Below are 27,075 nucleotides of genomic sequence, written 5' to 3'. Positions count from 1 at the left end.
ATTATCAGTTCAGTGGACTTTAAGCTTCATTCTTAGTCCTTGAAGTAGTCATTAGGAGTTTCCAAACACCACACAAAGAATACATGAAAGAGATTACAGATCAGAGTTAAGACAGGGGTATGAAATCAAATCTAAAGACAAAAGCAGTATTTTTTTTTTTTTTTTCTGGAGGGGCTACGTGGGTTTGGACGTATTTACTGAATTTTGCTATTTAGATAGCACATTATTCAAGACTATGTTGATATTTGCTTAAAAAGTAGAACACTACATCATAGAAGTCAGTATTAAAGAGGTATTTCTCTCTTTTGAACTACTAGAGCAGAAGTTACCAAACTTTTATGTAAGAGGCCACACAGTAAATATTTTAGGCTTGAGGCTATGTGGTTTCTGTTGCAACTACTCATCTCTTCCATTGTACCTCAAAAGCAACCATAGACAACATATAAATGAATGAGTATGGCTACGTTCCAATAAAACTTTAAAAATAACGGGCCGGGCACGGTGGCTCAAGCCTGTAATCCCAGCACTTTGGGAGGCCGAGGCGGGTGGATCACGAGGTCGAGAGATCGAGACCATCCTGGTCAACATGGTGAAACCCCGTCTCTACTAAAAATACAAAAAAATCAGCTGGGCATGGTGGCACGTGCCTGTAATCCCAGCTACTCAGGAGGCTGAGGCAGGAGAATTGCCTGAACCCAGGAGGCGGAGGTTGCCGTGAGCCGAGATCGCGCCATTGCACTCCAGCCTGGGTAACAAGAGCGAAACTCCGTCTCAAAAAAAAAAAAAAAAAAAAATAGCATGCCAATTTGGCCCTCAGACCGTAGTTGGCCAACCCCTGTTCTAGAGAATTTAATGTCTTCTACTTTTTTTTTTTCAGGCAGGAAATACTAGTATTGCTAGTTATCTTTTAATATTTTATCTTTCCTTTTAAAGTGTAAGTTCTTTGAAAATAGGGACCACATCTTTTACATCTCTCCCCCATATCAATCATGGTGTACAATGTCTTACACCATGCACACTACAGAGCTGTTGTCGTTTTGAATCTAAAATAGAGTTCTATTTCCATTCGTGGAGCATTTTATAATTTAGAAAGTTATTTTTCATAGGTTTCTTATCTGGTTCTCACAGTAGCTTCAGAAGAAGGAATACAAGAGGTTCTAAATATCAAACAAAGAAGACATGTAAAAGATTACAGATCTTTACCTATTCTAAATACCAGAAGAGGATCTTTTATCCCTTACATGTCTTCTTTGTCTGGTATTTAGAATGGGTAAATTGATTTACTCATTCTATAGACCATATAGCTGAAGCTCAGAAAGGTTAAATGAATTTCCCAAATTTGTATTGTCTAATAAATGGCAGAGCAAAGAGCTGAGTCTGCTTTCTATTGTGGTAATGAACTGTCATCTCTAACTTTCTAAAAATAGAAGAATCTCATCTTTTTAGTCTGTCTTTTGCCCAAACTGTTGAATATCCTGCAGTATGCCTGCTTTTTATCTCAGAATTTTAGCTAAATTTTCCATTGAGTTTTAAATATTCAGTTTAAGATTTAGCATTCCAATATTCCCATTCTTTTGGCACAGAAAAGGGTCATTTCTGTTCTCTGTTCTCAGGAGACAGATCTGAGCTATGCAGAATTAGAAAGATTTTTTAAAATTTTTTATTTTTAATTTTAGAAATAGATTTTTTTTTTTTAAAGCTCACGTACGAGAATTTCTCATTCTTTCAGTTTCTCAGAGATGAACTGGGTCTTTCATGGTCTCTGCACTGAGCCCTGGGGATATTAATCTGTAAACCTTTTGCTTCAGCTACAGTGAACTTACGTATTTATACTTACTTGCTCTTTGCTGAGGATACTTTCCTCTTATTACAGAAGTAAATTTTATCTTTTAAAACCCTGGCAGTGGTGGTTATGTAGATGTATACATAAGTAAAAATGCATTCAGCTGCATATTTTCTGATTTGTATACTTTATTTAAAATAAAGTTATTTTTCAATATTTAATAATTAACTATGAAAAAAACCCAAGTTTTACCTCTTTCTCTAAAGGCATCTCTCACCTCTCCAGCTCACTGCTTTTTTCACTTAAATGTAGCTTTGAGAAATAGCCAATATTGTCTAATTGGCATTGTGACTCTGGAGTCCAAACTGGTAGAGTCTGAATCTCAGCATTGTTACTTAACTTCTCTGTGCCTCAGTTTCCTCATATTTAAAATGGAGGTAATTTAGAGTAGCCACTTCATAGGATTGTTTGGATTAGATGAAGTAATACATGTAAGTACTTAGAATGGTGCCTGATTTGTAGTGAGCATGCAAATGTAAGTGGGTATTATCACTAACTTTTAAATGGCACCTGCTTCTTAGTTGCTTTTGTACACTGCCCCAGCTGATGCCTGATAACAAGTCTACTATTCCTGAGGCCATTGTCGATGGTGACATTTGCATGTCTAATATTAGTTCACAGTGTCCTGCTGGGTATGTTGATGCCCTACATTTTTATTTTCTGTGCAATTCTAACTTCATAATTAGTCCAGTTGTATGTATTTTACAAATGAATAGTGTGTCACAATTTCAAGGAAAGTGGCATATTCAGTACTGTATTATTTATTGTATTAGTTTTATTTAAGGATGGGACTTGGTTTCATAGAGTGGCACACTAGAAATTGGGAGACTGGATTTTAGTCCCAGTTTTGCCATTGATTTTTCTTATGACATTGGGCAACTCGGCCTGTGTGTCCTTATCTGGAAAATGGTAAATTGTGTCTACTACCCTCTTTGGGTCTAATACTTTTTTGTTCTCATATATATGTGAGAAGCTATTTAGTTACTTAGTATAATGATACCTGTAAAACTGTTGTGATTTCCTTGATATAACCAATTGCTTTATATTAAAAATTGATTATTGCTTTTTCTGTTTTCAGCTTCGGGCTCAGAATCAGGTTCTGAAAAAAGGTGTTGTGGATGAACAAGCAAATTCTGCAGCTTTAAAGGTGGGCAACAGGATATTTGTGTTGCAATGGTTAAATTAGCATTTGGTGTTGCTCAAAGCAGATTCAGTGGGTTAAAGTTCCACCTCTGACACTGATTCACTAGGAATAAGAAACAGTAATACAGTTTTTTGTGGTTAATTTTCCTACTTGCTTAGGTAATAATATGGTGTACTTTGATTTCCTTAGCTAAAAATTACAAAAAGGTATTAGGTGACTTTGTCTAATGCATTTCTCCTGTGCCTCAAGGCCTTTACTTAGCTCAGTTTATCTGAATTAATGGGGCTTCTTATCAGTGGTCATCAGGGACAGCTCTCTGGGGGAGGCTATGTCATACTCCTCTTTGAATCCCTCTTACTCTGCAGACAGGAGGCTCTAATAAGTTGAGTTTGATTGTGTGAATCATATGGTCCCTAAATCTTGCCTTTAGTTGAGCTATTTAGTAGTAATAACCTGTGTTAATCAGGACACTCTTTGAGTGATACATTTTACCATCAGCACCTTTGTTAACTGAGGGGTGATATATGATAGATGAAGGAATTTGTTTCTGTCTCTTTCTAATAGGTAAGTGGTAAATATTGCTTAGTGATTTTTTAAATGAATAGATTAATTCTAGGATTTGTAGTTCTTTTTGGCCAAGTTTCAGTTAAATATACTGCCTAGCTCACTCTTTCGCTCTTTCCTCTTCTTGCTTTCTCTGCTCTCTTAAGACAGATGGGATTAGGATTCCACTTAGAGAAATCCTGTCTCTTTCTGGAGAAGCCCCTGATCACTAATATGTCTAAGATAGCTCCGCTTAGGCAACGACGCCTCAGAAGTATGTCATTTTACGTCGCCAGTTGTTGGATACTATGGGAGAGAATTCTCTCTCTGAGCATCTCCTCCTCAGGTGCTGCTACCGCAGTCTCAGGGCTAAGATGGTTCTGAACACCCACCCATACTACCAGGCTTTCTGCACCCAAGCCAAGATGATTAAAAAAGAAGCTTTATAGTCAGGATTTATCAGTCAAGTTATTCTTTTACAAAAATTATTGAAGAAATGATCATTGTATCTCCTAATAATATTTAAACCTATTGCTGGGGAAAGTCTTTCCTAGTTTGTCCTAGTAGCCTGCACTGGTGTTTTATGCCCTCCTGTTGCTGGTTGTGTTTGAGTAACTCTGTGACGGTAGCAATGGTGAGAACAGTGGTAGGAGTGGTGACAGCTGGTTCTATTGATTGAGCACTCACTGTATGCCAGGTATTGTGCTAAGTACATTATATCCATTACCTTATTTAATGTTCACAACCCTATGAGGTCAGATAGCATTATCATCTCCATTGCAGAAACTAGAGTTTAGCGAGAGGCTGGGATAGATAAATTCTGAAATTAATGATTGGATAATGGAGTTGGAGCATTAGTTCATGTTAAGAATTATAAGCATAGTTATATATTATAAAAATATAAATTATGAGAAAAAAAGTAAATTATTTTTTGTTTTACTGTTTATTACAGTAGTCATTGTAATTATTTTACAATAAGTAACAGTTTGCCAGTTTGCTAGACAGGACTATTAGGATGTCCTGTGTTACAGCAGGCTTTTAATTTTATTGGGTTTACCCCTTCAGTGAGCTGTTTGGTGTAATCAATGTTTATTGATTTGAGTTTTTAAAATTTGAAAGACATGATAATTTGGACATGGGCTAGGCCTAAATTTACCTTTGAACTACAGGTAAAAATTAAGGTTATACTAAACAAACATTTAAAAAAATAATTTTCTCCTTAATGGGAGCATATTGTTCCATTCCTCTAGCAGTATTCCAACATGTGGATGATGTCAGTAGAGTGCAGACACCAGCCTGTGGCTTTTAGGTTGCTGTTCCTTTTTTTTTTTTTTTTTTTTTTTTAAGACAGAGTCTCACTCTGTCACCCAGGCTGGAGTGCAGTGGCACAGTCTCAGCTCTGCAACTTCTGCCTCCCCAATTTAAGCAATTCTTGTGCCCAGCTTATTTTTGTATTTTTAGTAGCTTCGGAGTTTTGTCATGTTGGCAAGGCTGGTCTCAAGCTCCTGACCTCAAGTGATCCATCCTGCCTCAGCCTCCCAAAATGCTGGGATTGTAGGTGTGAGCTATCTCACCTGGCCTGAGTTGCTGTTTCAATGTAATGAGAACATCTATTTGTTAAAACATGACCTCCATGTTTTATAATTGTTTGTCTTATAATGGTTTGTTTCAGTGAAACTAGTTAACATATAGTTCTTTATTTTTTTATTTTCTATTGTTTTTTTTAAATAGAGATGAGATCTCATTATGTTTCTTAAGCAATCCTCCTGTCTCAGCCTCCCAAAGTGCAGGGATTACAGGCATGAGCCACCATGCACAGCCCAGTTCTTTAAACATACAGTTATATATGGCCATCTGTGTTTGATAATCAATGAATAAAAAGTTGTCAGAATATCATAAGTAAAATATAGTTAGAATAATTCTCTTTAAAAAGTAGAATGGAACTAAATATTTCTCTTCAGTTTCTCATTTTCTTACCCCATTATGGCATAAACAGAACAAAATGGTCAGCAGAGGGTGTGTCAAAAAAGGTTAGCAGAATATTTTAGATTTTGTTTCTATTATCATTTAGCTTTAAAGTGAATTAATACAGAATAGCATCTAAAAATATTTTTGATATGGTAATATTGATTTTTATCTTTGATATGTCAGAATAGTTGAAGTAAAATTAAGAGTGTCGCAAAGACTTTATTTTGACGAATTTAAATTCAGGGAGGATTTACAGAAAAAATGGAATACAAATATATTTCTTCCCAGTCTTGTTCACTGAAAGGAATTATCAGTAAATCTGAGGTTGTCTTTAAATATCTAAGTTTGGCCGGGCATGGTGGCTCATGCTTGTAATCCCAGCACTTTGGGAGGCCGAGGTGGGGAGATCACCTGAGGTCAGGAGTTTGGACCAGCCTGGCCAACATGGCAAAATCCCATCTCTACTAAAAATACAAAAAAATTAGCCGAGCATGGTGGCGTGTACCTGTAGTCCCAGCCACTTGGGAGGCTGAGGTACAAGAATTGCTTGATGCAGGCAGTGGAGGTTGCAGTGAGCCAACATTGTGCCACTGCACTCCGGCTTAGGCAATAGAGCAAGATTCTGTTTCATAAGTAAGTAAATAAATAAATGTCTAAGTTTATGTTTGTAGCTTCAATCTTTGTGTCTGTTCACTGTCATAGGATGTTTAGTTGATCATGATGTTGCATTAGTATAGTTGCTCTTATTTTTAAATTTACTTGGTTTAGCCAAAAGATGATCTTTTTACAAAGTGCTAAAAACTTAAGAAGTGAAACAATATACATACAAACTAAATTTTCTAAAGCAAGAGGTTTTGATTATATTTTGGTAAAACAAAAATAATTTTTAATAAAATATCTAAACCTTACAGCTAAACTGTGAGGACCAATCTCTTTTCACTTTGATATAGGAACAACTGAAAATGAAGGATCAGTCATTGAGAAAACTACAACAAGAAATGGACAGTTTGACATTTCGAAATCTGCAGCTTGCCAAGAGGGTAGAACTACTTCAAGATGAACTAGCTCTGAGTGAACCACGGGGCAAGAAAAACAAGGTAGGTTCAAATACAGGCAAGTTAGTGTGACCTTGTGATTAGTCACAGACACCTACAGGCCATCCTGGTTTTAACAGAAGACCCCACTGCTGAATTATGTTTTTGTTTGTTTGAGACAGAGTCTTGCTCTGCTGCCCAGGCTGGAGTGCAGTTTTGTGATCTTGGCTCACTGCAGCCTCTGCACCCAGGCTCAGTTATCCTCCCACCTCAGCCTCATTAGTGGCTGAAACTAGAGGCCCGCACCACTATGCTTGGCTTATTTTTGTACTTTTTGTAGAGATGAGGTTTCACTGTATTATCCAGGTTGATCTTGAACTCCTGGGCTCAAGCGATCCACCTGCATAAGCTTATGTGTTGGGATTCTGAGCGTGAGCCATCATGCCTGGCCCTGAATTTTTAATGTTCTGTTGTTACACATGGATATTAGGTTGAGAAAGGAGACATTCATAATTAATATATATTAAATGTTAGGGACATTTTCATATGATAGTCAATTTTAAAGAAATTTATTAGAAGCAAATGTACATAATTAGTTTAGTGGCTGAGAAGAGGTAATGGAATATCTCATATTAGCCAAAACGTTTGACGTTTTTTGGTTATACCAAGTTGCTGTTAATCCAAGGTTGAGCAGATAAATGAGGGAGATTGTCAAAGTGTTACTACGCATTTGAAAGTAGTGGTTGAAACACTCATACCTTAGGTTTGTAAGTTTACTGCACATATATTTTCTTAGCATTTATTCTTAGGAGGCCAGTTTCTTGTTCTTGTCTTGAGATTTAGAGAGGAGTTTTTTCCCTTACGGTTTTATATGGTGAGGCAAGGTTCTTACTTCCCTAAGATGGATAATCTGGTACTTTTGAACATTCTGTGATTAAGAAGTTGCTTTTTTGTTTTTTTAAGGGTAGAGATAGAGGTAGTGACTGAGTTTTTAAGTCCTGTATGTATGCAGACTAACACTCCACAATGTATGTATTTGTATATGTATGTATGTATTTAGTCAGTAACAGTAGAATGGGTAGAAGGGAAGGAGAAGGCACACTGATTCTGAAGGAGCGTAGAATGCCCAGAAGAGCACAGGCTGCAGAGTTAAACCTAGGCTTGAATTCTTTGTTTGCCTTTTATAAATCTATGACTTTTGGCACAATTTTTAACCTTGTAATCTTAGTTTCTCTATCAGCAAAGTGACAATAAGCCTATCAGGTTTGTTGTGAGGATTCTGTGGGATCATGTAAAAGTGCCTAGGGCCATATGTCCCATGTAATGGGCAGTTGCCATAATTATTTATTTGTTTTTATTTTTTTCAAGACAGAGTCTTGTTCTGTCTCCCAAGTTGGAGTGCAGTGGTGCGATCTTGGCTCACTGCAACCTCTGCCTCCGAGGTTCAAGCAATCCTCCTGTCTCAGCCTCCCCAGTAGCTGGGATTACAGGTGCACACCACCATACCTGTCTAATTTTTGTATTTTTTTTTTTTTTTTTTTTTTTGAGACGGAGTTTCGCTCTTGTTACCCAGGCTGGAGTGCAATGGCGTGATCTTGGCTCACTGCATCCTCTGCCTCCTGGGTTCAGGCAATTCTCCTATCTCAGCCTCCTGAGTAGCTGGGATTACAGGCATGTGCCACCATGCCCAGCTGATTTTTTGTATTTTTAGTAGAGACGGGGTTTCACCATGTTGACCAGGATGGTCTCGATCTCTTGACCTCGTGATCCACCCACCTCGGCCTCCCAAAGTGCTGGGATTACAGGCTTGAGCCACCGCGCCCGGCCTTAATTTTTGTATTTTTAGTAGAGATGGCGTTTTACCCTGTTGGCCAGGCTGGTCTTGAACTCCCAACATCGTGATCTGCTTGCCTCAGCTTCCCAAAGTGCTGGGATTACAGGCGTGAGCCACTGTGCCCAGCCTGCCATAGTAATATGTGAATAGTTTTCCCATATGCATTTCCCCACATAGAAGGATTCGTTAGAGTGGTAGTGCTGAAATAAAGGAGGCAATAGGGAGGGCATAACACATATGTATTAGAATCACTTAGGAAACTTTTTCAGGATATACATACCCTAGAAATTCTGAAAGACCTTTGGGAAGAGAATAGTTATCTGGACTTCAGACACGTTCCTCAGATTCTTAATATCCCTGCCTAGGACTGTTTAGCAGAGCTTTGGGTGTAATACTTGAGAATTAATTTTAATTAAAGCTTATCAAATTTGGAAGCACTGAGGACCCTGAATATGTCATTCTGCAGTGTTCCTTAGGTACCTCTTGTTTTCCAAACATGATGGATATTTAATTCCTTTTTATATGGCTACTGCATTTTCAAAGGGCTTTTAAATCACTGATTCAAATTGGATCAGTAGGTGACTTCATTTTAAGTGAGAAGTGAGACTACAAAAAAGGCAGAGAAGGGTGGTGACTGATGTCTGAACACAGTTTCATTGTTAGACTGTTCCTTGAATAGTCTCAGTTCTGTGTACTACATGAAAACAAATGCTCATTATTAGATCTTTTAAATAGTGCTATTCTTCTATGTGGAACAAGTTCATATTAGTAAAAAATTAAAAGGAAGGGATTTTTGAATAATCTTTGAGAATTTTCCTATTTATGGTAGCTTTATTTTGTTATTTTTTAAATTAGAAATTTACATAAACTTTTGTATAAACTTTGTGGATGTTGTTACAGAATTTATTACAATTTCTCATGGAGTTTAACAACTCAGACTCATAAAATTGCTATAACTCTCATTTTCCAAACCAAGAGATCAAATTGAAATTGAAATGATATTTATGAGCTTATTTTATATTGCTGGAGCTTTCTGGGTCTGCTCCATCCTCCAACAGAACTACTCCTCAATTCATCTGCAAAGAATAGTAAGCCTTATCTGTTCTTTTCTCTTTCAAGCTTTCCTGCTCATTACAGTATTTGCAGTTTCAACTTGTGTCACATAGGAAAAGTTATGATGAACTGTATACCTTTTGCAGGATTGTTTGAGAATGGTGAACACATAGAAGAGACAAGCTTCTAAGGTGATAGAGAATCTGTGTACCTTAGGATGTTTCTCTAAAGGATGAAAGTTATGTGGACATAACTTATTCTTTCCATCAGAAAAGTGGAGAATCTTCTTCACAGTTGAGTCAAGAGCAGAAGAGTGTCTTTGATGAAGATCTGCAAAAGAAGATAGAAGAGAATGAACGGTTGCATATACAAGTGAGAAAATCTTTCTGTTTTTCTATATGAATTAAAAAATGGGTCTGTGATCTTTTGTTGTGGAAAAGCTAATGCAGATAAGAGTGTTTTGTGTCTGTGTGAGTGTTCTGTGGTCGTCAGTGTCACTTACTCATTTCTTAAGTATCACACGTATCTTAATGTGGATGTGTGCTTTGAAGTATATGCATTTGTTCAGAAGACAGCAGAGTAGCTTTATAACTTAACAATGCAGAAATATGCTGAACATTATTTGTTTTATATAGGAAATGATTACATGTACAATTTAAATGGGAGCTTATCAAAAAGTGGTGTTTGCTCCCCCCCCCTTTTTTTTAAATCAGGAATAGAGGTATGCTTTCTAATTTACTGATACTCAATTGGTTTTTATCTGTACCCCTGTTAAACTGTAAGGTCTCTGAGGGTATGAACCATGTATGTTTTCTATGCCTAGTCCCAGGACAGTGTCTCACTTATGTGAGGCACTCAGGTATTTATGGAATGTTGAAAAGTCATTGCCTGCCCCCAAACCATTGAGCATATTCTACGAGTCATAGTGCAGAGAAGGGTGCATATATAACCTGATTTTTTTTTTTTTTTGTCAAGTGGTCGGAAACACACACACACACACACACACACACACACACACACACACATTTCAGTCTTTGAAAACTTTTATAAAGTTTTTGACCTCAGTGTATTTTGTATCTGAGTATTCATAATTCTTTACTAGTATTGGACTCTAATGACAGGAAAGAGCTTTATCTGTTTTAAGAATAACACCTGTTTTAATTTTGATTATTTCATGCAAAAGTTAGCTTAGTAGAAAAGTTACAGTCTGATCAGTTGAATTCTATGTATGCTAGACATTGTTTAAAACAGAAATTCATGAGACTGAGAGGTAGGAGGTGCAGGCTTTGAAGGAGGTTTCCTACATTTAAACCTCATTTCTACTGTATTTTAGCTGTGAGACATTAGACTAGTTATGTAACTCTTTTAAGCTTGAGTTTCCATATCTGTAAAGAGGGATAACAGTAGCTACTTCCGATATACTGTGAGGATTTAATGCGATATGCCTGTGTGGGTTTAACATAGCGTATGGAACCATATGGAAGTTGCTCAGTGAATAGTCACTGGTGTTATTTTTCTCATTTATGTATATTAGGATATTGTGAGAGAGAAAATGGTCTTCTCATTTTAGTTTTTTGAAGCTGATGAGCAGCACAAGCATGTGGAAGCAGAGTTGAGGAGTCGGCTGGCCACTCTGGAGACAGAAGCAGCCCAGCACCAAGCTGTGGTTGACGGTCTCACCCGGAAGTACATGGAAACCATTGAGAAGCTGCAGAACGACAAGGCTAAACTAGAAGTAAGCCCCATTGTGAGAACACACTAAAAAATAGTTACGGCTTTTGTATTAATTGTCTATGCACTTTGTAGAACACAGAGTTAGTCATTCCTGGTGAGACTGTTGTCTGGAGGGTCTTACTTAGTATGCTCCTTCCTGTAGCCTGAGCCACCCGCTTTTCTTTTTCTTCTGAAATTCAGGTAAAATCTCAGACTCTAGAAAAGGAAGCCAAGGAATGTCGACTTCGAACGGAAGAATGGTATGTGAAAACTTGAATTCCAAGAGGGTTCTGCAGTGAGACTCAGAAGACTTCAGTTTTGGTTGTAGCAGCTCCTCTGTCTTAACTGTCTTACATTTAAAAGGAGGAAATGGGAGTAGGTAGTCTCCAGGGTCCTTTTCAGTTCTCAGATATCTGGGGCCTTAAGCATTCTAGAGTGGCCTGTGCATTAGTCCTCAGCCTACAAGTGTTTGGGGCTGTGGCAGATGGTGTTCTGGAGCTCCTGCACTGAGGACTGGAGACTTTCTGTTCGAAACTACTCTAAACAGAAGGGGCCTCTGATAGTCCCAGGAAGGAAAACTGACTGGTCATCACTATGCCAATCTTTTAATGGTACATTTTGAGTAAAATGGAGGTTATATGATCTAATTTGGAGATATATAAGTCTTAAAATCAAAATATTACTTAAGCATGGTAAAGGTATATTCTAACATTTGTTTGATAACATTTTAGGTTTTAATAGGATCAATGAAGTGAATTTCTCAAACCAGTTTTGTTGCATTGGTAGAATTATATGCATGTTTTAGACTTGTACCTGTGTGCATAAAACTAATTATCAGCTTTTGAGCTCAAGGGGAAAAGAAGGCTAATATATATACTAAAAAAAAATGTCTGTAGCAATACTAGGATGAATATTTATGTGTTGTAAAGAGAACATTTGTGATTTTGAAGTAGCTCTAAGATTAATTTGAACTGCTGAGACTATGATAAATTCCTCCAAACTTCCACATCATTCTCCAGAATTTCCTGGGACTTTGGAAGCCAGGCTAGCGTTTTATCTTCATCTTCTAACAACTCTCTGCCAAGAGTATCCCAGATGTCGGGTGTAGTTCTCTAGAAGCCTACTACCAGCTGTTGAGGGAACAAACAAATGAAGATTCACTCAGTGATTGAATGTGGCTTTGTATTTTTTTCTTGCAGTCAATTACAATTAAAGAACCTTCATGAAGATTTGTCAGGTAGATTAGAGGAGTCCTTATCAATCATCAATGAAAAAGTACCTTTTAACGATACAAGTAGGTATTATGTACAGTTTTCCATTATTTGTAACTTTGAACCTTTCTGTGGTAGCCAGCTATTTAATTTCTGATCTATTGGGCAAAAAATTTAATTGGCCCAACAGAGGATTGCTTTCTTTTTGTTCATGTGATCGGCTGTGGCAGTCATAATTAACAGGAAGATTTTAAATTGTCGTATAACTACTCCAGAGCTGGTCTTCTTGGAAGAAGTCCAAATCCACATTTTTTGATGACGTGTTTAGCATTTACCAAGGTAAAAAAAAAAAACAACCGTCACATAAAAAGTTGAATACTTGTACAAGAAAAATTGTTGTTTGAGGTGGGGGAAATGAGGCTTGGTGGTGGGAGTTAAATCTTCTCAAACTGATGTCTTACCCCTTGGTCAATCCCCAGCAATAGTTAGGAAGCTAGGTTGGTTAAGCCTTACTTCCTGTTCACCCTGGGAATGGTCTGGTGGTTACATTCCTAAGAATAACAAAAAAGAAGTTGAAAATACATTACCTTACATGTGTAATAGGTGCCAAATTTGCAACCTTTAGATAAGAATTAAATAAAAACCTCAAAAACAAAGAAAATATTTATTTAGATTGTGAAACTTATATTCAAATTGATATACATTTTCTTTTTCTATAATCACATGATTGAAATTAATATTTTACTCCCCCTAAATTTGTTTTAGGGAAGACCTAAAAAATGAAAGAGGAAAAAAAAAGAAAAACAACAGTTTGTTTTTTTTTTTTTGAGATGGAATTTTGCTCTTGTTGCTCAGGCTGGGGTGCAGTGGTACTGTCTCTGCTTACTGCAGCTTCCTCCTCCTGGGTTCAAGCGATTCTCCTGCCTCAGTCTCCCAAGTAGCTGGGATTGCAGGCGCCCACCCCCACACCCGGCTAATTTTTGTATTTTTAGTAGACAGGGTTTCACCATGTTGGCTAGGCTGGTCTTGAACTCCTAACCTCAGGTGATGTACCCGCCTCGGCCTACCAAAGTGTTGAGATTACAGGCGTGAGCCACCGTGCCCAGTGAGAAAATAGCAGTTTGATTTAAGATTAAAATCAGGCTGGGCGCGGTGACTCAAGCCTGTAATCCCAGCACTTTGGGAGGCCGAGGCGGTTGGATCACAAGGTCAAGAGATCGAGACCATCCTGGTCAACATGGTGAAACCCCGTCTCTACTAAAAATACAAAAAATTAGCTGGGCATGGTGGCGCGTGCCTATAATCCCAGCTACTCAGGAGGCTGAGGCAGGAGAATTGCCTGAACTCGGGAGGCGGAGGTTGCCGTGAGCCGAGATTGCGCCATTGCACTCCAGCCTGGGTAACAAGAGCGAAACTCCGTCTCAAAAAAAAAAAAAAAAAAAAAAAAAAAAAAAGATTAAAATCAACCCATGTCATCATTGTATAAAAAATTTAAATTCTCCTTTGAAAATAACACCTGTTTCTAGTTTCTACATTAATGTAAATACTGCTGGATTCACTGGATTTGAAACTGGCATTGCATTTTCCCTTTAAGCCTTGTCTCAATTCATTAATCTTTAGGTTCTAAAAATTTCTTTCTGAATCTTGGATTTATCCTTCCTTTTCTAATACTAGTTGTCACCCTGTTTTAGGCCCCTTTCATGTCACATGTGGATTATTACTTTTAGTCGTGAAATACTTAGAGATCATTTGCTGAGTGCCTAGACAGTTCGGTATCATAGGGGATACCAAAATTTGTAAGTCGAAATTTCTACCTTAAGGAATTTATAGCCTGGTAAGGCAGAGATAGATACAGAAATGTCAAAAATATAAACTAGACTGTGCCATAAAGAACCTCCCAGGGTTTCAGAGAAGGAGATACTACTGCTGGTGGCATGGCGTGGGAAAGTCTTCCCAGAAAAAGGGTGCTTTGAGCTGGGTGGGTGTGTGAGCAGGTTTTATTGGGCAAAGATAAGGGTAAAATCCAAGGAATTACATGTAGTATGGTATATAGAACAAAAGGTGTCAATCATGCCCTCAGGAGCAGTAATCAATTCAGTATGACAGGAGGCTTAGGGTTTGTAGGATGTGGAGGGCAAGGAAATATAAATTCTGAAAGGTACAGTGGGACTAGACCCTGGTGTTCTGGTCTAGGGACTGAGAACTTAATTCATAAGGCCATGGGGTTGTTGGAAACGTTTTTGAGCCAGGGGACATCATGATGGTGTACTCACAAGGTTAATCTGACAACAGAGTGTGGATTATCTTGGGGTGGGATAAGGGAGTCAAAGACTATTGTGATGATAGTCCTGGCATGCTATTGTGAAGGCTTAGCCTGGGTTGCTGGGGAGATGCGGAAGATCTTATGGAAGGAGAAGGAACAGGTTGGTCCTTTCAAGGAGATAAGGGAGAAAGAGGCAGTGACTGGGAAGTTGGTGATGCAGTTGACTGAAAGGAAAGAGGTAGACAGGAGCAGGTTTATGTGAGAGACAATGAGGTTAACTTTGTTGTTGTTTAATGTTCTGACAGATGGTTTGATGTCTATCTATCTAAATGTTGATGTATGCCGTTCTAAGTGAAAGACTAGACTTCGGGAGAGAGACTGATGTCAACACTGTTGGGCTGAAGGAGCCCTCATGTTGGAATTGGTGGGTGCACAGTGCAGTCAGGCCTGTGCAGGGTCCTTGGCGAGTTCTCCATCCCAGTGATCAGGAGATGGAGAGGAGCTGTGGAAATGGAATGGGGTGGAAGCTGGAGAAGGGAGTTTCAACCTGGTGGTGCAGGTCAGTTCTGCACAGGTCAGAGGGTGATGCAGCAAGGAGACTGGGTTTGGTGACTGGATTTTGTGGCCTTGAGAGGACTAGTATCCTTTGCGAGGAGCACTTCTGTGTAGGGTGTAGGTGGACACCAGATTCCATCACAGGAAGTTGAGGTGAATGGGTGCTCAGGAAACAGGCAGAGCAGTGCTGTTTTATGAGCAGTGGGTGTGAAGGAAATGAAGAAGGATGAGAGCCTGACAGATGGGGAAAGTGAAAGAAAAGGCTGCATGTGCCTGAGACAGGAGTCAGGGCAGAGAATTAAGTGTGATATAAGTAATAGAAGACACTTGCTGTGGAGACAGAGTTAAATGAGCTGCAACAAATGCTTTATTTGTAGTGAGGAGATATGGAAGATGGAAGCAGGGAGTGATTATGTGCTGAGGTCCGAAGGGGATCAGAAGCAGCTGCTGTTAAGGGCCCGGGCGGATGGTTAGCTGAGGAAAGGATAGGCAAGCAGTAGACGGAGGTGGAGGGTGGGGAGTGTAAGAACTCTTGCTTTGGCTCTGTTCTTCTTGGCAGAGTAGGGAGAGGCTATCCTATCCATTGGGTAGCAGGGAGGAGAGGAGGAATGGTATTAGGAGCTTAGAACAGAAAAGGTTTGGGATAGATGTCATGGGAAATAAAATAGGCACATAGCAATGAAATTGTGGATTGCTGAGTAGAGTTGAAGCCCTCTGGAGTTAGACAGAGTAAATTGTAGTGGACCTTACTCGGGATTTGTGTCAGCAAAAGCATTGTTGAAACAATGGACCAGGCTGGGAAGCAAAACAAGCAAGGCTGAAAGATGGCTGATAGAAGCGTGCAGAGGTGTTGGTAGATGGAAGACCAAGCTGGGAGTGCAAAGCCCAGTGAGTAGCAATGAAGACATAAAAGAGAACTGGGTGAATATGTCACAGGAACGTTCCAAATCATATTTTGGCACTGGGGTCATTCTGACTGAGAACCTGGGCAGAGGAGGGCAGGTTTGAGTGGCTGAAGGGATGAGTAGAGATAAGGAGAGATGCAGCTCATTAAGGAGGAGGTTGAGGAGGCGTGGCTAGGTGTGAGGAAGCTGCCAGAGATTAGTGACAGACCAGGGTAGAGAGGAAGACTGAGAAAGATAGTGATGCCATCCAGGAAAGTTAGGATCGAGTCATTGGGATCCACAGTGGCAGACAGTGATAGATTTTTCCAGTAGTGTAGCGTCATGAAAACAGCGGTATTTTTGGCTGATTAGTGTGGCGGCTTTGTGTAGGGTTATTTTAGAAGGGAGTATAACTGAAAACAGCAAGAACATCATGAGCCTTTCTAAGTAGTCTTGATAAGCCCAAAGGCAGTATTCAAAATGGTTTCTTAGAAATGGAAACAGGATTTATTCGGGTTTTTTTTAAGCCTGAAGTTAAAAAAAGATGGGAAGTATTACTTTATCTGAGGAACCACTGATTCTATGTAAAGCTGATTTTGCTTCAGAGAATTCATTATTTTTCAGTTAAGTTGTTTTTCGGTATATGTGAAATGAGAGACTTAATGTACATTCTTTTTCTTTTGTAGAATATAGTCAGTATAATGCTCTGAATGTTCCACTCCACAATAGGAGACACCAGGTAAAGGATGAAGTACATGTTTTTATTTTCGGTGATGTATACATCAGACTTTCCAGAAACAAGAATTAGTTGTTTGGGCCTCTGTATAGTGCATTCAGTCATTGTGTTTAACTATTGCCTTACATGTTTCTCATACATTTATTCAAATGTAGCTTGCTTTTAATTGCATTCATAAGTTACACAGATTTTTGCTGTCTCTCTTGTCTGATAACATTAGAACCAAATTATGAGATGCATTAATGTTTCGAGCCATACTTTTTTGTTGGTTGGTAGAACTTATACTTAAGTGGTCTGGGTTAAGTGCAGGAGGTGTATTTGCCAAAACTGGTGGCTTTCTAATTTACTTAGATAGAAATATTAAAATTCAAGTGGGAGCAGATGAATTTAAATTAAGGAATAATCACACTAGGATTCAAATGTTTTCTCCAGAACAGACTCGATAAAGTTCTTTTAGGATAATAATGTGATAGTTGACCTTGTGCATGTTTCATTTTAAAGCTGAAGATGCGAGATATTGCTGGGCAGGCCCTAGCTTTTGTTCAGGATCTGGTGACGGCTCTTCTGAACTTTCATACCTACACAGAACAGAGGATTCAGATTTTTCCTGTTGATTCTGCCATCGACACTATCTCTCCATTGAATCAGAAGGTGAGTTTAATTCAGAATACATTTTGTTTGCACTGAGCAAAATAGGGAGATATTACTTGTTTTTAGACCACTTCTGTGCACCATGCAAGTACTGTAAAGGACATGGAAAAATAACAAAAGTCATAGTTTTTACTCTCAAGATAAAATATGGCAAAAATGGAGAGTCTTAAGAATTAAATACTAGGGAAGTGTTTTAATCTGTTTTCATGTTGCTGATAAAGACATACCAGAGACTGGGCAATTTACAAAAGAAAGAGTTTTATTAGACTTAGAGTTTCACATGGCTGGGGAGGCTTCACAGTCAAGTCAAGGAGGAACAAGTCACATCTTACATAGATTGTGGCAGGCAAAAAGAGTGCTTGTGCAGGGAAACTCCATTTTTAAAACCATCAAATCTCATTAGACCCATTCACTGCCATGAGAACAGCACGGGAAAGACCCGCCCCCATGATTCAGTAATCTCCCACTGGGTCCCTCCCACAACATGTGGGAATTATGGGAGCTAGAAGATGAGATTTGGATGGGGACACAGAGCCAAACCATGTCAGGGAGATTTTTTTTTTCTTTTTGTTTTTTTAATTGAGGCGGAGTCTCGCTCTGTCTCCCAGGCTGGAGTGCAGTAGTGCAATCTTGATTCACTGCAACTTCTGCCTCCTGGTCCCAAGCGATCCTCCCACCTCAGCTTCCCAAGTAGCTGGGACTACAGGTGTCCACCACCACCCTGGCTAGTTTTTTTTTTTTTCTTTTTTTCATATTTGTAGTAGAGCCAGGTTTTCACCACGTTGACCAGGCTGGTCTCGAACTCCTGACCTCAGGTGATCTGCCCACCTCAGCTTCCCAAAGTGTTGGGATTACAGCCATAAGCCACTGTGTCTGGTTCCTAGGGGAGTTTTAAAGACCTCAGTGTGAATGAGTGGTATGGCCAGTAAATGGTATGAGATCACCAGGGAAAGGAGGTTTCTGTAGGTGGTAAGGTCTGGGAAAGATGCTTTGGAGATTTGAATTGTCTTGAAACATTAGCAGGGTTTGAATAGGAGGAAAGAAGTGGAATATACTTTTTCCCCCAGAAGAGAGAATGACATGAGAAAATCATGGAGGAGGAAAACGTAGGGAGTGTGGCGGGAGGTGATGGGGGGTGGTTGGGAGTAAGATGAGGCATGGGGAAGGACTAATGAACAAACTGTCTTGTCCGGAATGTGAAGTCCTCAGAAGGGGAGAATGGGAAGTAAGGTTGAAAGAGAAAAAAGGACTCCAGGTTCTGAAAGGCCCGTAAAAACAGGCCAAGACATAGACCTTCACTTTGTTTGTAGGATTGAGGCCTTTGTAGCATTTTGATCAGGGGATGACATAATGAAAACTGCCATTTTATTGTTGGAAAAACTGGCCTTTCTCTCCCTGATTGTACTCACAGTGTAACTTCCATCATGGGGCGTGTTTAGGAGCAAAACAACTTGTGTGGTGTAGTTGACTTTTTCCTTTCTGCTGAGTTATGGAGTGGGAGGCAAACTGCTTATCCAGTTGAGCTTGGGGAGCATTTTCAGGGTTAATGAGGCTCAGACAGGGTTTAAATGTCATTTCCTTCAGTCCCTGTGCTTTTTGGGGGCCATTAGATTTTGCTCTTTTCTTTCCTTTTTTTCTCCCCTGCTAATCCTAAAAAACAATTTAAGGTAGCTTACAAAATTTCATTTAACTGAAAAGGGTAAAATAAATCTTAGTGAGTATATTAGCTATGTATTGCTATGTGATAAATTACCCTAAAACTTAGTAGTTTAAAACAAAAAACATTTACTATCTCACAGTTGCTGCAGATCCAGAATGGAGGAGCTAGTTCGCTGGCTCATGATCTCTCATAAGATTTCAGTCAGGATGTCACTGGAGCTGGGGGATTTGCATCCCAGGTGGCCCACTCACGTGCCTGGTGAGTTAGTGCTAGTTGTTGGCTGGGAACCTCAGTTTCTTATTGCCTGGACCTTGCCATTAGGCTCTTTGAGTGTCCTCACGAAAGGCAGCTAACATTTCTCATAGTGAGCAGTCTAAGAGAGAGCAAGGTAGAAGCCCCAGTGCCTTTTATGGCACAGCCTAGGTAGTCACACATCATCCTTCTGCAATATCGTATTGGTCGCACAGATCAGACCAACCTTGAAATGATGTGAAAGGGTAGTACACAAAACCAGAAATACTAGGAGGTGGGGACAATCGAGACCATCTTAGAAGCTGGCTCTCACAGGGTGGAAATTAAGGGAAGTTGCTATAGGTGTGTGCTCTAAGTGCCTTGTGATGTGGCAGTCTGAAATATGAGTCATGCCACGTTTCCTGCATAACCCGATTCTTATTCCCTCCTTCTTTTGTGCACCATGCAGTACTTTCAGTGTTTGAATAGTGTTTATGCCCGTGGGTCCCCTATGTGCCTATTAGTGCAGCAAAGACTTGGACTCAGGAGTCAGACTTCCTGGGTTCCAAGTCCAGTTCTGCCACTCTCTTAGTTATGCCCCCTTGGGAAATATACCCTCTGCGCTTCAGTTTTCTCATCTTTAAAGCGGTAAATATACCTACCTCACAGGTAAGCATATCTGAGGATTAAATAAGATAATACACGTAAAGCACTAAAAACAGTGTTTGGCATATAGTAAGCACCCAATAAGGATTAGCTCTTAGGATCATCATCATTAAGCCATACACACAGGAAGCTCTCAGTAGGTGCTTGGCTTTCATCAATTTTGGTCTGACTGTACGCATCTGTTGAAGTTTGTGAAAATTAAACATTGGGCCTTTGAAATACTCTTTAATATCACTGTGGGAAAAAGCTTTCAGAAGACCTCGATAGGGAAGACAGTACTGCAACATTTTAATGTAGTCATGCTTGCTTTTATACTTCCTGTAATGTTAAAAAAATACTTTCTGACCAGGCATAGTAGCTTACATCTGTAATCGTAGTACTTTGGGAGGCTGAAGCGGGTGAATCGCTTGACCTCAGGAGTTCAAGACCAGCCTGGGCAACAGGTTGCAGTGAGCCAGGATTGTGCCACTGTACTTCAGCTTGGGGTACAGAGTAAGATTCTGTCTCCAAACACACACAAAAAAGGTTTTTTTTTTTTTTGTTTTGTTTTTGTCATTTTGATAATTACATTCTTGGAATTTGTTAACCCCAAATACTGTATACAATAAAAATAAGCTGTCCTCAATAGGCTTGTTTTTTCAAAATTAGGTATATAACACAAAAGTGTTTGTCATACAGTCTTTTTTCTTCTTCTTTTTAAACTGGAAACCCCCTATGGAGAACCAGCTGTTCAGGGAAGCCGACATGTTGGTCCTAGGTTCTAACGCAATATCCGTTCCCTATTTACTCTGATGCCTGCTTATTAATTGTGTCACCCGTCTTCTAGTTCCTCAATTTAGAATGGGATAGGGACTTGTGGGTATCATCTGGGACTATTAGAGGGGAACATCTGTGTTTGGCTTTTAAGCCAAATTTCCAAAAAAAAGTTTCCAAAACTTGAGCACAGGAGTTGGAGGCTGCAGTGAGCTGTTATCAGGTTTATAATGTATGTTTGTTATTCGGCGGGTCCATTTAGAAATGTGTTGATGTTTGTTATTTTCTAGTGATTTAATTCACAATTCTTTCCCTCCTATTTAGTTCTCACAATACCTTCATGAAAATGCATCCTATGTCCGCCCTCTTGAGGAAGGAATGCTTCATTTATTTGAAAGTATCACTGAGGATACTGTGACTGTCTTGGTAATTTTCTTCCTGCTTTGCTTCTGGAACAGTGGGAGCTCCTCTTTGTCCAGTAGCACTTTTAACTTTGAAATTATTTTTCTTTTCCAGGAGACAACTGTGAAATTGAAAACTTTTTCAGAACATTTAACCTCCTACATACGTTTTCTTAGGAAGATTCTTCCCTATCAGTTAAAAAGGTAGTTACCCCTGGAGGCCAGGGAATGTGGGTAGTTGTGGGTATAACCTGATCTGGGCTGGCGTTAATAAAATAGTAACTTGTGCCTCTTGTGATTTGCCAGACTTTTCTGCTCCACACCCAATTTGGACTTTGGTGAAAAAGGAAAAGCATAGTTGAGCAGCATGAACTTAAATTTAAGGAAGTTGAATTGCAGTCTTGTCAGTTACGGACTTTCAGTTGCTCTGTAATGTGGTTACGATTGTTATCCCTTTGCAGTTAACATCTAGAGGGGTGTTAATAATAGTTTCCTTCTACGTTAGGATCTATACATTTTAGGTTTCTTTGAAATGGTATATTTTCTTATTTTTGTTGTTAGTGACTTGTTATAAACTAAAAACCTTATCTACTCTAGCCCTTAGAGGATACGTCATTTAGTAACCTTTGATATTCTACCTTAAGTTTCCAAAATGGCAGTGAAAATAATATATATTACTGGAAATTTGATAATATTGCTTGTAAGTTTTGATACTTTTGGTTTAAAAATACCAAGACAGCTATTTCATTTAAATTTTTTCATTCTAAAATTCAGCTTCTTTTAAAAAAAATCAAGCCTGGGCGTGGTGGCTCACACCTGTAATCCCAGCACTTTGGGAGGCTGAGGTGGGTAGATCACCTGAGGTCAGGAGTTCAAGATCAGCCTGGCCAATATGGTGAAATCCTGTCTGTACTAAAAATACAAAAATTAGCTGGGCATTGTGGCACATGCCTATAGTCCCAGCTACTTGGGAGGCTAAGGCAGGAGAATCACTTGAACCCGGAGGTGAAGGTTGCAGTGAGTTGATATCGAGTCATTGTACTCCAGCCTAGGCACCAGAATGAGACTCCATCTCAAAAACAAAGAAACAAAAATCAAAGAACAATGCAACTGGAACATAAGAGAAAAAATATTTTACAGTAAAATAAGGTTTAGAAAATAAGTAGGTTGGCTGGGTGTGGTGGCTCATGCCTGTAGTCCCAACACGTAAGAGTCCAAGGTAGGTGAATCCCCTGAGGTCAGGAATTTGAGATCAGTGTTGCCAACATGGTGAAACTCTGTATCTATTAAAAATACAAAAATTAACTGGGCGTGGTAGCGCACACCTGTGGTCCCAACTACTCAGGAGGCGTGAGGCAGGAGAATCCCTTGAACCTGGGAGGCAAAGGTTGCCGTGAGCCAAGGTCACGTTACTGCACTCCAGCATGGGCAGCAGAGTTAGACTGTCTCAAAAAAAAAAAAAAAAAAAAAAAATAGTTTTATTACAGATACTGAATATAGGCCAGGCATGGTGGCACATGCCTGTAATCCGAATACCTTATGAAGTAGAGGAAGGAAGATCACTTGAGGCCAGGAATTTGAGAACAGCCTGGGCTCTATAGGGAGACCTGTCTCTATTGAAAATAAAAAGAAAACTTGCTGGAGGTGATGGCATATGCCTGTAGTCCCAGCTACTTAGGAGGCTGAGATGGAAGAATTGCTTGTGCCCAGGAGTTCAAGGCTGCAGTGAGCTTTTACTTCAGCCTAGGTGATAGAATCAAGTAATTATAGTTCATAGGTCCTTGTAAAACTAAAGTAGTAAGTTTAGCGTTTCAAAAATATAAAATTTTATTATTAAAAAATTTACACACACACAAATATATATAGATAGATATGTATGTATTTTTTTTTTTTTTTTTTTTTTTTTTTTTTTTGAGACGGAATTTTTCTCTTGTTACCCAGGCTGGAGTGTGATCTCGGCTCACCGCAACCTCCGCCACCTGGGTTCAGGCAATTCTCCTGCCTCAGCCTCCTGAGTAGCTGGGATTACAGGCACGCGCCACCATGCCCAGCTAATTTTTTGTATTTTTAGTAGAGACGGGGTTTCACCATGTTGACCAGGATGGTCTCGATCTCTTGACCTTTTGATCCACCCGCCTTGGCCTCCCAAAGTGCTGGGGATTACAGGCGTGAGCCACCGCGCCCGGCCGTGTATTTTTTTTTTTTTAAGACGGAGTCCTGCAGCACTGTCGCCTGGGCTGGAGTGCAATGGCATGATCTTGGCTCACTGCAACCTCAGTCTCTCAGGTTCACATGATTCTTCTGCCTCAGCCTCTCAAGTAGCTGGGATTACAGGTGTATATCAACACCCAGCTAATTTTTTGTATTTTTAGCAGAGATCGGATTTCAGTATACGAGTCAGACTGGTCTCAAACTTCTGACCTTGTGATCCACCTGCCTCAGCTTCCCAAAGTGCTGGGATTACACATGTGAGCCACCATGCCTGGCTAAAAGAAATTAATATATATTAAGAGACATCTTTCCTAATTCTAACCTAACAAGGCATTTTAGTAACCAAATTCTATGATTTGTGCATATGAAAGGACTTTGGGAATCAGAGAATTACGGTTTAAACTAATAATTATGAACTAATAGTTTTATTTTAGATCCTAATATGTTATAGTTCAGTATAACTAAAGATTTTTTGAAAATCAACTCTAGAATTTAACATGATAGTTGAATGTAACTTTGATTTGGCTTTATGTTTAAGAAGAATTTAAGAACCATTGCACAAACATTTGCTATTTGAAAAGGTTATGAATTTTATCCTGCTTCATTTTTTCCATGATTATATTTTTTAAAACACTGGATGAATTCTTTCACAAGCCTAGATTTCTACTTTTGGAATATTTTGTCCCATATGCTTTCAGCCCTGCTCCATGAGTTATTCATGTTTCTCGGCAATTTTGGGAGCATTGGCTTAAATACCACTTTATAGCTGGCCAAGGTGGCTTCATGCCTGTAATCTCAGCACTTTAGGAGGCTGAGGTGGGTGGATCATGAGGTCAAAAGATCAAGACCATCCTGGCCAACGTGGTGAAATGCCATCTCTACTAAAAATACAAAGATTAGCTGGACGTGGTGGCACATGCCTGTAGTCCCAGCTACTCATGAGGCTGAGGCAAGAGAATCCCTTGAACCCCGGAGGCAAAGGTTGCAGTGAGCTGAGGTCGTGCCACTGCCCTCCAGCCTGGTGACAGAGTGAGACTCCATCTCAAAAAAAAAATATATATATATATACTACTTTAATTGACAAGATGACCTGTTGTTGAGTAGTAAATTGGCTTAGAGTGGAATGAAACTGTCTGCTATAAATAAAGTAGAAGAGAAGTTGCAGGGGAGAGGGAATGGGTATGATTATGACTCCTGTGCTACCTTTTTTGGCTTTGTATGAAAACCTTTTTTTTCTTTTTTTTTTTTTTGCTTGATTACCTCCACATTTTAAAATGAATAGTTAAGACACTACATTAAAGAAAAAAAAAACCTTATAATTAAGTTTTCCCTTATAACTATTTAAAATTAAAAGTGGTAAAATGCATTTTATGAACATTAAGCATTTGCTTTTAAATTTGAGCCTCTAGATTGTAAATCTATTTGGCTTTATTTTGGTCGGGCACAGTGGTACATGCCTGTAATCCCAGCACTTTGGGAAGCCAGGGCAGGCGGATCATCTGAGGTCAGGAGTTTGAGACAAGCCTGGCCAACATGGCAAAACCCCGACTCTACTGTGAAAATACAAAAATTAGCTTGGCGTGGTGGTGGGTGCCTGTAATCCCAGCTACATAGGAACCTGAGGCATGAGAATGACTTGAACCTGGGAGGCGGAGATTGCAGTGAGCCGAGATTGTGCCACTGTACTCCAACCTGGCGACAGAATGAGACTCCATCTCAAAAATTAAAAAAAAAAGAAAAGAAATTAAAAATATTTTAATGTTTTGTGCTACTCTCAGGATAGATAATGAACATGTGCTTTTTTTTTTTTTTTTTTTGAGACGGAGTTTCGCTCTTGTTACCCAGAGTTGGAGTGCAATGGTGCGATCTCGGCTCACCGCAACCTCCGCCTCCTGGGTTCAGGCAATTCTCCTGCCTCAGCCTCTTGAGTAGCTGGGATTACAGGCACACACCACCATGCCCAGCTAATGTTTTGTATTTTTAGTAGAGACGGGGTTTCACCATGTTGACCAGGATGGTCTCGATCTCTTGACCTCGTGATCCACCCGCCTCAGCCTCCCAAAGTGCGAACATGTGCTTTTATCTGTTATTCCATTGAATCCTCTCTTATTTCATTGGTATTTGCAGCAAGCAGTGTATGTATCATTATGTAAAAAAAAATGGAACCATATAAATGAGATCAAATTCCTTTTTCTGCAGTATCTCTCCTTGGATATAGTTATTTGAGAATTTAGTTGGCTGCTAATAGCTAATTGAAAATTGTTTGGGATGCTCACGTCTTAAAAATCTGCCTATTCCTAGTTTAGAAGAAGAATGTGAATCCTCTCTTTGCACATCTGCTTTAAGAGCCAGGAATCTAGAGCTGTCCCAGGACATGAAAAAAATGACAGCTGTGTTTGAGAAGTTGCAGACTTACATAGCTCTTCTTGCCTTGCCAAGTAAGTATGTTTGTTGCTCATGGGTCAATTTCAAGGACTTAAGAGTACAAGAAGCCAGAAAAGGGAGATGGTTTAGCTAAGTAGAGTGAGAGGAACATAGGATTTGGCGTCAGGAAAACTTGAATTCAAATTCTCTAGCCCCTTATTCATTTATGACCTTGGACAAAACTCTTGGCCTGTCTGGACTTCTGGTTTCCCATATATATATAATGGAGTTAAATGTTGTGATTATTGAGTTAAATGAAGAATGTACAGACAGGGGAGGTGACTCATACCAGTCATCCCAGCACGTTGGGAGGCTCAGATGGAATGATTACTTGAGGTCAGGAGTTTGAGACCAGCGTGGGCAACACAGAGAGACCCCATCTCTGCAAAAAATTTAAAAATTAGCTACATATCAGGGTACTTCCCTGTAGCCCCAGCTACTCTGGAGGCTGAAGTGGGAGGATCACTTCAGCCAAGGAAGTAAAGGCTGCAGTGAGCAATGACCACACCACTGCGCTCCAGTCTGAGTGACAAAGCAACAGTTTCCGAAATAAATAAGTAATAAAAATAAAGTATGTAAAATATCAGGCATTGGACATGTGTTAAATATTCCCTTCCTTTCCTTCCTCGTTTTTTGTATAGAAGGGAAGAAATCAAAAGAATTTGTAGTAGCTTTCCAACAGATAGCATAGGGGGAGCTTTAGTAGTAAAAAAATGCCATTTGTTCCCCTTTGGCCTAGCTTGAAAAACAGTGTTTTTGGGTAACTGAATGGACTTCAGTTTAAATGACACTTTAAAGAATGCTATAATTTTTCTGGTACTGTGATCTTTTTAAACAGCATTATTGTGATATAATTTACATACTATACATGTATTAAAGTTTACAATTCAGTGGTTTTTAATGTATTCACAGGGATGCGCAAGTCACTACAGTCAATTTTGGAATGTTTTTATCACCTAAAGAAGAAACTCTCTGTGTTTTAGCTGTCACTACCCCCACCCCCACTCCCTTGTTCTACCTCTCCCTAGCCCTTAAGCACTAGTAATTTACATTCTGTCTGTATATTTTCCAATTCTACCTATTTCGTATAAATGGAATGGTATAATATATGGTATTTTCTGACTTCTTTCAATTAGTGTTATGCTTTTAAGATTCATAAAAGTTGCAGCATGTATCAGTACTTAATTCCTTTTTATTGCAGAATAACATTCCATTTTATGGATATATCCATTTTACTTATCCATTTGTCATGTACGGACATTTGGGCTGTTTCTACCTTTTGACTATTAAAAGTAGT

General features: G+C 39.2%; 1 protein-coding gene across 3 annotated transcripts in view; it reads left to right on the top strand.

Moving 5' to 3' along the window:
- Positions 1-27,075, top strand: part of PPP1R21 (protein phosphatase 1 regulatory subunit 21) — an 82,918-nt gene that overhangs the window by 8,101 nt on the left and 47,742 nt on the right. For all 3 annotated transcript variants that reach the window (XM_074400281.1, XM_039462629.2, XM_074400283.1), the window contains exons 2-12: positions 2,922-2,990; positions 6,449-6,595; positions 9,690-9,791; positions 10,990-11,154; positions 11,334-11,392; positions 12,332-12,426; positions 16,732-16,784; positions 17,283-17,432; positions 21,067-21,168; positions 21,259-21,347; positions 25,656-25,792. In XM_074400281.1, coding sequence (XP_074256382.1) covers positions 2,922-2,990; positions 6,449-6,595; positions 9,690-9,791; positions 10,990-11,154; positions 11,334-11,392; positions 12,332-12,426; positions 16,732-16,784; positions 17,283-17,432; positions 21,067-21,168; positions 21,259-21,347; positions 25,656-25,792 — 1,168 coding nt within the window. The remainder of the gene's footprint in view (positions 1-2,921; positions 2,991-6,448; positions 6,596-9,689; positions 9,792-10,989; positions 11,155-11,333; positions 11,393-12,331; positions 12,427-16,731; positions 16,785-17,282; positions 17,433-21,066; positions 21,169-21,258; positions 21,348-25,655; positions 25,793-27,075) is intronic.

The sequence above is a fragment of the Saimiri boliviensis genome, chromosome 1 (assembly GCF_048565385.1).
Source record: "Saimiri boliviensis isolate mSaiBol1 chromosome 1, mSaiBol1.pri, whole genome shotgun sequence".
Taxonomy (NCBI): domain Eukaryota; kingdom Metazoa; phylum Chordata; class Mammalia; order Primates; family Cebidae; genus Saimiri; species Saimiri boliviensis.
Note: the sequence above shows the minus strand (reverse complement) of the source record. Positions and strands in the feature narration are given on the sequence as shown.